General features: G+C 32.9%; 1 protein-coding gene across 1 annotated transcript; it reads right to left on the bottom strand.

Annotated features, from left to right (window-relative positions):
• Positions 1-9,068: 9,068 nt before the first annotated feature.
• Positions 9,069-11,752, bottom strand: LOC116144898 (actin-7). Its single transcript, XM_031430317.1, has 5 exons — positions 11,593-11,752; positions 10,885-10,955; positions 10,394-10,787; positions 9,689-10,302; positions 9,069-9,591 (listed from the first exon to the last, which is right to left on the bottom strand). The coding sequence occupies exons 2-5, from the start codon at positions 10,942-10,944 to the stop codon at positions 9,526-9,528; spliced, it is 1,134 nt and encodes a 377-aa protein (XP_031286177.1). The 5' UTR covers positions 10,945-10,955; positions 11,593-11,752; the 3' UTR covers positions 9,069-9,525.
• Between the last annotated feature and the right edge of the window lie 945 nt (positions 11,753-12,697).

Genomic DNA, 12,697 nt, shown 5'->3' with positions numbered 1-12,697 from the left:
ACAACAAAAAGAACTCCTGTTCTATGTTACACTAAACACCAGCCTCTGAATCTCTAATGCTTTGTCGCTTCTAAGATCACTCCACACCAGGAACACTCCCAGAAAATGTTTGAGCTCTACCCAAGCTTCAATCGCTGAAGACACACTCCAGCATCAGTCAAGGAACCACGTTCTAGCCGCCATTCAACAATGAAGATAAATAAGAAAGTTTATAACACAAACCCATATAAAAAAACCTAACCAAGAACAACTCTCTGAAAAGTTTAGAGCACCAGAAATAGATACTCATGTTCAAAAAGAAAAACAAACAAGGAAGAAGATGAACTTCCTTTTAGCTCAACAAAGATGAAGGATGATAATTGTTTGGCACAAAAACATATGGGAAACTTTTAAGGAAAAAAAAAAACTCTCTAAAAGTTTCAGAGCACAACGCAAAAACAAACATAAAGGTTAGTTCACAAATGAGCAAGAATAAATAAAATATATACCAATTTTGTGCTCTCCAATTTTTGCCAAGTCAGCAAACAATGACTGACATATGTTGGTCCAAAAATAGAAAAGATTTCATCTATCTTTTGGGACCACAACCAAAAAGGGAAAATTTTGATTTTCCCTAAACCACTAAAGGATATTGGAACACCTGTAAATGGTCCAAATGACAGCACAAAAGATTCAAAGAAAATATCTTAACTGTTAAGGATAAAAACGCAACTTATGAAAAATGAGTCAAACATGCGATGTTAGCACAGTAGAAATGTGTGTGTGTACACGAAGTAAAATGTGAAATGAAGTGCAACATGCATATGTCTAACATAAGTGTGCAAGCACACATCCACTCTGAACACACATGAAATGAAAATGCAAAAGACATAAGTCTGACATAGCTGAACAAGTGGAAGACAAAAACAATTCCAACTTTTTGTTGGACCACAAACATATATTTTCTCTTTCTTGCAGGACCACAGACAAAGTCTTACAATCTTTTAGGACCATAAAGTCTTATCTTTTAGGACCACATAAGGAAATTATGACACATATAAAGTTAGCTCTCACAAGAATATCATGAATCAAAATAAACTTGATGAGAAAGACAACAAAGAGAAAATGTCATATGAAAAAATGTGTCACCATAACATAAGTTTAACATAAATATCAACAATAATAACTAGAGCAAACGACATGTTTCCACGTGAGGTTTGGCGAAATCTTAAGTGAGTTAACGACTGGTTCCCACCCACAAAATGTTCCATTTGCAAATTCATACCCATCCACTTTTTAAATATCATTTTACTACCAACAGCAGATGTCCATTAACAGTTTTCATTGTGATAAAGGGTAGTATGGTCATAAGTCATTTGTAAGCAATGGTAAAATGATCAATTGACACTTTGCACAGAAAATCAAAATTTAAAATTGCAATATGGGGAATCATAGGATTGGAGTAATAACACGTGTCCAAGGAAGTTGACCTAAGGAAAAAAGAAAAGCAAAAGTCATTTTACTTCAGCGAATCTTGGAGGAGTCGAAGTTGGGTTTTCGTCTAACAAAGGCTTGCGATTTTTACAGCTACTGGTGATTCTTAACAGCGATTTACACTAACTGGTTGGATTGATTGTTGGCGATTGTTGTGTTTAGGATTCATTCATGGTGTTGACGATTAGTGCTGTGATCGAGGAGTTTTTCCGGAGAACGACAAGTTTGATAGGCGACTTCGAGTGACGGCTGACTCGAGACTTCTGAGTTGCTTCTTCGTTGAGACATGCAACAAAGTCACCATCGTTGAGACTTCTAAGGTCGGTGTTATTCTTTGGTTTTGGGAATATCATTTGTTCAGTTTTTACGTTTTTATGGTAAGGCATGCAACAAAGTCGCCATGTTTTGGGAAGGATTAAAGACAAAGAATTGTTAGTTTTCACGATATGAAATGGCAAAAAATTATTATTATTTCTTTTAAAATAATGGATTTCACATGAAGTTTTCTTATTTTATTTGTTTTTGTTATTAGTTTTGGTTGTGGGTCCATTTTAGTTATAGTTACAAATGTCTCCTATAGTTTGTTATTTTTTCCTACAGGCGGGTTAGAAAACATATTTGGAAGAGACAAGAATCATCGTGAGTGGAATTGCTTCGCATCCTAATAATGTGGGTATCTCATGCTTTGATTGTTGTTGCGTTGTTGTACCCTTTTTTAAGCATTTGTAAACTTTTTGCATGAATGCATACATTTAGGGATTGAATTCATGGTTTGAATGTTCTGCTGCATGAGGTTGGATTGTTGTTTGTCGACATTCTAACTAGCCAGTTCAGCTATGGTTCATGTTTTACATTTCATTGAGAATCGCATGTTTGAACTGTTGCGGCTGTTTTCTTTTTCTTTTTGCTTTTTCACTAATTACAATCCATAAGTTTTGATCACTCTGTTTTCTTATGCTTTAATAAATGTTTTAAACTATGTGTCAGTGTGTCTGTGTAAGTTTTGGACCCAACAACAGTGTAAAACCCAAAGTTAAAGTTGTTCTAAACTGTGTAAATTACATCTGCTGAAATAACGGTGTAAATCTGTTTGAATTATGTAAAATATGCTAAAATACTAATATTGTGTCCCTTTTTTTTATGTTATATAGAACATTCGTAGCAACTATGACTACATCATCTTCAAGGGCTATAGGTTTGCATCTTCTTCAACTCAAAACAATGCTCCACAATCTCACAATATAGGTGACAACAAGATTTAAACATTCTACTTTGTCTAAATTATTTTTTAAACAATCATGACTCTATAAGTTTTAAACATTCTACTTTGTCCAAATTAAGTTATAATTTAATCTGTAGGTTCACTGCCTCTTTAAGTAATGTGAGTTTGAACTTGCAAATGCATCATAAGAGAAGGTAATTTTTGCAAAGGCAACTATGTGTGTTGAAGTTTATTTAGATTATATTTTCTCTCTTTCTAGTTTTGGTCATAGCCTCTTTGGAAATTGTTTATTGATTACTTATTCTTGTGGCTGCACCCTAAACTGTTTGTTTTTTCTTCTTTATTATCATTGTCACAAGTTGTTTGTGGAACTTGTTGTTATGCTTTGGTTTAATGTTGATTACTTCTTATTTTTCTTCTTCTTCTTTGTGTTTTTGTGGAAATTCTAAACAACAGTATAACCATCTTTGCCACCAATGATAGATCTTCAACTGATCACATTTTGCTCATGTTTTATGCTGTACACTGGAGAATGAATTTGTTTTGATAATACTAAATCAAGATTGTTATGTTTGCAACAGAAGTTATTTTTATCCGAACTTTATATTCTCTTCTTTTAAAAACATCTATGCTTTCATTGTTATTATTGCATGTTAGCAGGCCACGTTGAAGAGGTCTGATGAAAACATTTCCAAATTTTATTGAGTTTATTATTAAAATAGGCGTACATATGTATTTCACTCATATAATAATAATAAAAAAAATTCAATCAAACAATCAAGGGTATTTTGGTCTTCACAATGAAAATATATGTTTTTAACATAAATTGTTAACAGAATTTTTGCTGTGGGTAATAAAATGGTATTTAAAATGTGGGTGGGTATAAATTTGTCAATGGACCATTTTTTAGGTGGAAACATGTCGTTAACTCATCTTAAGTTGGTATCCCTATTTCTATTTATTTCAAATTTTCACCGTTTTCTTTATTTTAACCATAAAAGGTTAAAATGGTCATTTATTATTTTTTTCTGCAAATCTCTCACACTCACTGCCGCCTCTTCTTTTTCTTCTACCCATTCTTCCTCTTTTATCACACTCAAAATCTGCCCAGACACATAGATTAAATTAATAAATTCAATCGACTATAATCTAAATAGTTGAATGATACTTGAGCAGAGGTCTGCACCCTTGATGAAGAACATTTTGAAGGGTCTTTTTGGAATTTAAAATGAGCCTTTTAAAACACCCATCTTCACTCTTCCCACAAATCAAAAAATGCAAGAACATGAGACATTTAACCCAAGTCCACGCCCACTTTATCAAGACTGCTCAAATCCATGACCCACTTGCCGCCGCCGAGATTCTTCACTTCTGCTCTCTGTCCGACCGCCGTGACCTAGACTACGCCCTTTAGGTTTTTAACCAAATGCGTGAACCCAATTGCTTTTCTTATAACACTCTTATAAGAGCCTTCAGTGAGAATAATGATGATGAAGCTCTATATGCCTTGTTGTTATTTCATCAAATGATTTGTGATGGGTTTGTGTTACCCAATAAGAATACATTTCCTTCTATGTTAAAAGCCTGCGCTGAAATGGGGAGCGTTTCAGAAGGAGAACAGGTTCATGGGTTAGTTGTGAAATTTCGATTTGATTAAATGCCTCAAAGAAGTGTGGTTTCGTGGAATGCTATGATGTCTGGGTATGCACAAAATGGGAAATTTAGGGAGGCAATAGAGATGTTTCACGAGATGCAAATGGGAGATGCGCGTCCGAATTATGTGAATTTGGTTAGTGTTCTTCTTGCAATTTCGCGACTTGGGCCGCTTGAATTAGGAAAATGGGTGCATTTGTATGTAGAAGAAAAGAAGAGGCCGCAGTGGGTAGAGAGATGGTTTTTGTAGAAAACGAAGTCGGGGCACATTTTACCCAAGGAAGAGAAGAAGAAGAATGGCCATAAAATACCCACTCAGAAGAAAAAGGTAAATGAAGAAAAGGAAAAGATTTAATCTATGAGTCTGGGTACATTTTGAATGTGATAAAAGAAGAAGACGAAGAAGAATGGGCAGAAGAAAAAGAAGAGGCGGCAGTGGGTGAGAGAGATTTGCAGAAATAAAAATAATAAATTACCATTTTAACTTTTTACTGTTAAAATAAAGACAATCGTGTTAATTTAAGAGTAGAAATATCAAATAAATGCATCACAGAATACCAACTTAAAATTTCACCAAACAGTGAAGGTTGATTATGAATTATTTCAAACAGTTAAGGTATAGTAAAAAAAAAAAAAAATAATATGATAGTGAAAAGAAGTAAGAAAAAATTCCTTACTGTTTGTACCTCCGATGGCAAACAATAAACAGATAGTGTGATTAAAAATGTGAATTCATTTCAATAAGAATAATATTATATTAGTTTTATCTGTACAATATTACTCGTAATTAAAAGACAAGATATTTTGTAGATGGTATCAGAAGTCAATATATACTATTATAGATATTTAATTTATCAACCATCATCATAATCACATAAATGATTGACATTTGTTACTTTTGTATACTATTATAGATATTTCCACTTGCCCATAATCAATGGTATAAATAAATTAAGATCTTTGTGCTCAACAAACAAGCACAATCCTTCATCTCCTTGAAACTATGATAGCATTGGTCTTACTCCTTCAATGGATTTTCATGCCAGTTATTTTCATTCTCTTTCTTCACAGTTACACACAAAAATGCAACAAACTTCCCCTATGGAACCTCCCCTCTTCTTGGGGTTTTACCACATTTTCTTATCAACTTCCATCGGCTGGCTGCATGACAAATTGACTGAAGTTCTTGAAAGAAGCCATGGCTCACTGCTCATCAAACCTTTCTGGTTTGCTCAAAATGATTTGTTCCTCACCAGTGATCCTGCAAATGTGCACCACATAATGAGCACCAACTTTCAGAATTATCCCAAAGGCCCTGAATGGAGAGAAAAGTTTGATATTTTCGGAGATGATGGCATTTTCAACTCTGACTTTGAAGCCTGGGTGCTCCACAGAAAAGTGGCTCGAGCCTTGCTTTTATTCTTTATATTGGATATGGGTGTGACAACCATGATTGGATCCACCCAAAGTACGTTGCAAGTGAAAACTGCCAAAGCAGTTTTAGCCTAAAACTGCAGTAGTTGCCAAGGCAACTGCATCCCGTATATAAGTGAAGAAATTCCTTTTAGAATTTCTTTAATATCTCTAAAAATTTATTAAAAGAAAAAATAAGTATACGATGGTTCTCTCTCAAGATACAATTTTGTTTCAGAGTTAAAGAAGTAAAGGTATTTATGCTGTAAACTTTATTGTAATTCATTTAAATAAAATGTGATTGCAATATGTGACTATTAATATGATCTTGAGATATATTAGAATATTTGTTATTCTGAGTTTTTTCAACACTTTATGAAGATCATTGTACTTACAATTATTCAAAAACTCTTATGTTCAAATCTTGGAGGGCAAATTCTTTTGGATCAGGATTTTCCCATGATATAATATTTACTCGAACAAAATATAAAATTATAATTGGCAATTAATAAATTATAAAAATGGCTGGAAATGAAAATAAATCTCTATCACACATGAGCATCCAGGATCAAGATCCTCTCTTAATATAATTCTTATCAAACAAAATACAATATTGTCATTAGTAGTAACATAGTTAAGGGAGGTAAGTGAAGATTTTGTGAAATGTAAGGGGGGGTAATGGTAATCTCTATTACCTGTGGGGACTCGCTATATTTCTTTAAACCTCATAGTAAGGCATTGTTATAACTTAATCAATGGAGATATTTGTTAATGCTAATAAATGAGATGTGACCATTGATTTGGGAAGATCACATTAATTAAGAGATAACATGATCTGATTAATGATTAATGATTTAATTAAAAGAAATTTGATATTCTTTTATAAAAAAAATAAAAATTTGTCTTTTTTATTTTTAAATTTTAAATTGAATAAAAAATTTATACTTACCATGTGCATTAATCATGATTAATGTTAAACTTTTTAAACTGTCTTTTCATGATTAGACATCATTCTGCGTCACATGTTTAATTAAATTAATCTCCTAGCGGAAATAAAGTAATCAATTAACTAAACTTAGATTTAAACTTACTCCCTCCTCTATGAAATCCTTTTTTATTGTCACACTCACACACACACACGCGTGTGTATACATATGGCAAACCCATGCTTCATGCTTGTTGGGAGCACGAGAATAATTTAGAATTGGTTTAATTTAATTGAAGATATATTAGGTTTGAAGATGATGAAGTTATTAATAATTTTATTTTATTTTTCGTCAAATATAAATATTGTTTATTGTAATATACAAGATAGACTGGATTGCAAATAACATTAAAATTAAAGCTATAGGCTCCGTTTGTTTCGTTTTTGAGAATACTATTATTAGTATTCCCAAAAAAGTTAAACAGTAAAATGTTATTATTCCCAAAATATTATTCTATATTTTTTAATTTCTTTTAAACCTACTAAATTTGTTAATTTAACTAAACATCTCCAAATATTTTTTTAGAAATTGCAAAAACACTCCGGCCACTCTCCAGCAGTGGTGGCCAGTTGTCCGTATTTAATGGGTGGATTGGGTTGTGTTTTTGTTAACTTGTAATATTTTATTATATGGGTGTTTAGTAAATAAACAAATATAGGGGATATTTTTGTTAATTTTCAAATCCTACATCGTAATACCTGCCCAAATTTAACTTTTTTCAAAAGATTATTCTAAAAACTATCAGAATAATGAACCAAACGAAGCCGTAAAACTTTGTCAACATTAATTAAGCACTTGTTTTGCAAGCCCCCGATTGAAACTAAAAGGCATAATGACATCTTCCCACCCAAGGTTTGGCCAAACAATACTTTCCCACCTTTCAAGTTTCAAAATAACAATTTCCTTTAATTACCCACCCTTCGTTAAGTTTTGTTATATTTTCCTTTAATTACCTTTAAATATTTGATTTTATAAATTTTTTATTATTTTTTAATTAGTTAAAAAGTCAAATATTAAAAGTCAAAAAAGAAAAAATAGTTAACCCCACCTAAAAAGTTAGGAGCAATACTATAGAATTATTTAAAGTTAGATGACCTTAATATTTATTTATTTATAATATCATAAATATCTCATCACTATTATTCAATAATCTATTAAATTTATAATATTTTTTATAATATAATGTTTTTCATCTTTATTAATTAACATAGAAAATCAATATTGTTAATTAATTAAATAAACAAAAGAAAAAATATATATTCACTTGAACTAATAAATAATCGAATAAAAATTGACTTAATTAAATTTTAATTTTAATAAACTATTTAAGGGTGTTTTTGTTTTTTTAATTAAATATTAACAAAAATAGATCTGAAGAAAGATGGAAAAGTGTCATCTTGACAGATGAGAAAGTGTTGTTTTTTCAAACCTTGGGTGGGAACATATCGCTCTTCCAAACTAAAATCCCCATAAAACCCTGCCCTGCCTAGGTTTTGGTCACGACAGTGCTTACGAGGAGACTCAATCCCGAAACCTGGTCGGAAGAAACCACCAACCTAACCATGCAACTAATCCCTCATATGTCTTTACTTGCATGTCGATGTCATATATGTCTTTATTTGCAAATCAATGTCACGTACAACTATCAAATTTGATCACGACATATCACATATCACTCGGGATATGAAATTTGATCACGACATATCACACATCACTTGGGATATGAAATTTGATCGATCAAGTAATCCAAGGGTTGGAGGACAATGTTTTTATCATAAAGATTAATAATACTTGTAACACGATAATATTTTTGTTTTGTTGAAATATGAACTCGAGGAATTAGAAATTCTCAAATTCCAGCCACATAGCGAAGTCCAAAATCATAAGTTACGTGCACCCAAAAAACCCACTAGATTCCACTGCCTTTCAGCCAATGTGTAACTTTCAAGCACAGTAAAAGAGGACCAATAAAAGAAATATCTTTACGTAACTTCTCTTTTTCAAATAATCAATCACAATTAATAAATTCGATTCATAATGAATGACCAAATCACTAAATAAAAGTGTTGATTAGACACCTCAACTTGCCGTCACATTCTTAACTTTTCCTTAGATGCTAAGAATATACTAACCACTCTACAACAAAGCCAAGATTAGATCTTTTTTTGCTTCTGTTTCTGTTTTCTTTGTTTCTGTCGTTTTTCAATACAAATTTTTAGTTCAATACAAAATTTATAGAATGCCGGGCATATGAGACGGAAGTAGCCATCAATGAAAAAATTCAAACCAGGTATTTAAATATAATAATTTCAATAAGGGAGTTTATGGCAAGCAGACACTAATATGAAGTTTCTCATACAATAGCTATTAACATTAATTGTTCTCAGGGAAGAAGAAAAAATAAAAATAAAATTAAAAAAAAAACCTTCAAATATGAAAATTTTAGAAAATGAAAGGGAAAAGCATCACAACCACTCTTCATCTCCAGCTACAAACATTCCTACTAAAAAAAGACAATATGGTTGAACCCCAGATGATGCAAGGCAAGGGTGGATTTGTCCATCAAATCCGGAGGACCATTAAAAGTAAAAGCCTCTCGACAACGAATGCCGAAAAGAGAAGCTTATATGATACAACAATAGAGGAATTATACTCTCTCCCTTCAATGACGACCCCGACCTGAACACTTCTCCACGTCAACCAGCATGAGTCCACATGACACAGACACAAAAACCAACTAAATGCAAAAAGAACTCACCATCAAAGAACTTGGAGAACTTAGAAGCACTTCCTGTGGACAATGGATGGACCAGACTCGTCGTACTCACCCTTTGAAATCCACATCTGTTCAAGACAATGTATGTTTATATGTTAGACGTTGAAGACCTACATTTTTTGAAAAAGTAATGCAAAAAAAACTTGAAGTGGAATGAATTTTCACCTGCTGGAAGGTGCTGAGTGATGCAAGGATTGACCCTCCTATCCAGACACTGTATTTTCTCTCTGGTGGAGCAACGACCTTGATCTTCATACTGCTTGGGGCAAGTGCAGTGATTTCCTTGCTCATACGGTCGGCAATACCAGGGAACATAGTTGAACCACCACTGAGCACAATGTTACCATAGAGATCCTTTCTAATATCGACATCACACTTCATGATGGAGTTGTAGGTGGTCTCGTGGATACCAGCAGCTTCCATACCGATGAGTGATGGCTGGAAGAGGACTTCTGGGCAACGGAATCTCTCAGCTCCGATAGTGATGACTTGGCCATCAGGCAGCTCATAGTTCTTTTCAACAGAAGAGCTGCTCTTGGCAGTCTCAAGTTCCTGCTCATAGTCCAGGGCAACATAAGCAAGCTTCTCCTTCATGTCACGGACAATTTCCCGCTCAGCAGTGGTGGTGAACATGTAACCTCTCTCAGTAAGAATCTTCATCAATGCATCTGTGAGATCACGACCAGCAAGATCCAAACGAAGAATTGCATGTGGGAGAGCATAACCCTCGTAAATTGGCACAGTATGAGACACACCATCACCAGAATCCAGTACAATACCTGTTCAAGAAGATGGCAATTTAAACATCAGACAAAAATAATTGACTAAAATTACTAAAAAGTTCAGATTCAACTCGTGATTTATACGAACCAGTTGTACGACCACTGGCGTAGAGGGACAACACTGCCTGGATGGCAACATACATGGCAGGGACATTGAAAGTTTCAAACATAATCTGGGTCATCTTCTCTCTGTTAGCCTTGGGGTTTAAGGGTGCCTCAGTGAGAAGCACTGGATGCTCTTCAGGTGCAACACGAAGCTCATTGTAGAAAGTGTGATGCCAGATCTTTTCCATATCATCCCAGTTGCTCACAATACCATGCTCAATGGGGTATTTCAAAGTAAGAATACCTCTTTTGGATTGGGCCTCATCACCTACATAGGCATCCTTTTGTCCCATCCCAACCATGACACCGGTGTGTCTTGGCCTACCCACAATACTAGGAAACACTGCCCTGGGTGCATCATCACCGGCAAACCCAGCCTGCAATTAACGCATATGATATCACAACGGATTAGTACAAGCCAAAACTACTTAACAAGCAATAAAACTTATTAATTTTACTAAAGAACCAACTAACCTTCACCATCCCAGTTCCATTGTCACAGACGAGGGGCTGAATATCCTCAGCATCGGCCATTTTCTATAAATCTATAAATACAAACACAAAGAAGCAAAGTCAATAAACTGTTCGATCAATCACTATTGTCACCAACGAACCAATCTCTACAAGAAAAATTGCTCCATTTAATCTAAAACTCTTCATATTATCAATCTAATACGTTCCATACCAAAAGTTCAACAATAATCATCAATTATCAAACAAATTTAGTACTACCTCCCTCAAAATTCAATTAAAAAGGACGACTTTGAGTAGATCTAACAGCTATATCTCATCAAAATTACAGATCCGTATAAACAACAAACAGATCAAGGAATCAAATCTCACAATCAATCATTTCAAACAACTTAAAATCAAAAGACTCGATTCAGATTCACTTCAATCAAAACTAACAACTTCAATAGACTTCTAGATCTTAGATCTCAGTTCCAGCACCACAAATCTCACACCAGAACCCTAGATCTAGCTCCTTAACACTTCGATCAGATCTCAAAACGCATCCACCGATCAAATAAAACAATCAAAATCCACAAATAAAATCAGATCAAGCAGCTTAATTAACAAAACTCAACCATTGCACCAAATCGTCACCGTTTCATCTCATAAAAATATTAAAAAAACAACAAAAGAGAGAGATAGGAAGAGTAAAGAGAAGAGGAAGCTTACTTAGAAGAGAAGAGACAGCGGAGAAGGCGTCGACGGAGAGTGAGTGAGGGAGTGAGATTCTCTCTCGCTCTGATAAAGGAGGAGAAAGAGAAGTGTGTAGAGACAGAGTGAGAGAAGGCGAAGAGGAAGGGAGAGAGTATATATATTAAGGCTGTGAAATATTTAAATTCACATGAAATTTCCACTAAATTTTGGAGGAATCATTTGCACCACGAGAAAAGATAGGCTGACCTGGCTGACAGCCTTTCTTTTTTTCTTTTTACAATTTTATTTTCTAAAATTATTATTTATGAACTCCGTGAATATTTTTATTTTTATTTAATTTGATACACATCACTTTTTATTATATGGAATTAATTTTGAAAATAAGAAATACAAAAAATATTATAAAAATATATTTGATTAAAATGAGTCACCATATTTACGAAAGTAATTCTCGTATACAATCCCAAAAAAAAAGAAAATTATTTTATAAAATTATAAAAATATTCAAAATTGAAAATTTTAATCATATTTTATTTTTAAAATTGTTTTTAAATTCAAAAATAACGAATATATTTTATTAGAAAGAGGTGAGAAAAAGAGGATTTTTAACATCACAAATGAATTTTTTATATTTTAAAAATTAAAATTATAGGAACTTAAACTTTAAGATTTTTTATTACATGGTAAATAATTTTCTTTATTACCCATTAACTCTTCTTTTAAGTTGCAATCATAATTAGAAAAAAAATAAAATTAATTATCAACTAATCATACAAACTCTTATATTTTTTTTATGTGTAATAAGATTATAAACATTATATTTGTTGATATAGGACATTAAAATGTGACATAAATTTAATAATAACATTAAACACTAATTATTAATATGATAATTCGCATATTAATTCACATTGTAATCAAATTTACTTTTAGACTTCTTCTATGTTGTAAATAAATCATTAAATCAAATAATAATTTCAAAAAAGCCATATTTTAATTTTATAAAACTTTTTATTTTGGCATATTCTGCCTACCCAAGTTTTATTTTCAAATTTGGACGGTTGGATTTTGTCTGAAGGCGGCTTCGGCGGCTGTGAAAAAGTGTTCGGTGACCAATGTC

This window comes from Pistacia vera, unplaced genomic scaffold, assembly GCF_008641045.1.
Source record: "Pistacia vera cultivar Batoury unplaced genomic scaffold, PisVer_v2 Contig459, whole genome shotgun sequence".
Classification (NCBI taxonomy): domain Eukaryota; kingdom Viridiplantae; phylum Streptophyta; class Magnoliopsida; order Sapindales; family Anacardiaceae; genus Pistacia; species Pistacia vera.
The sequence above is the reverse complement of the archived record's forward strand: the minus strand, read 5'-3'. Positions and strand labels throughout refer to the sequence as shown.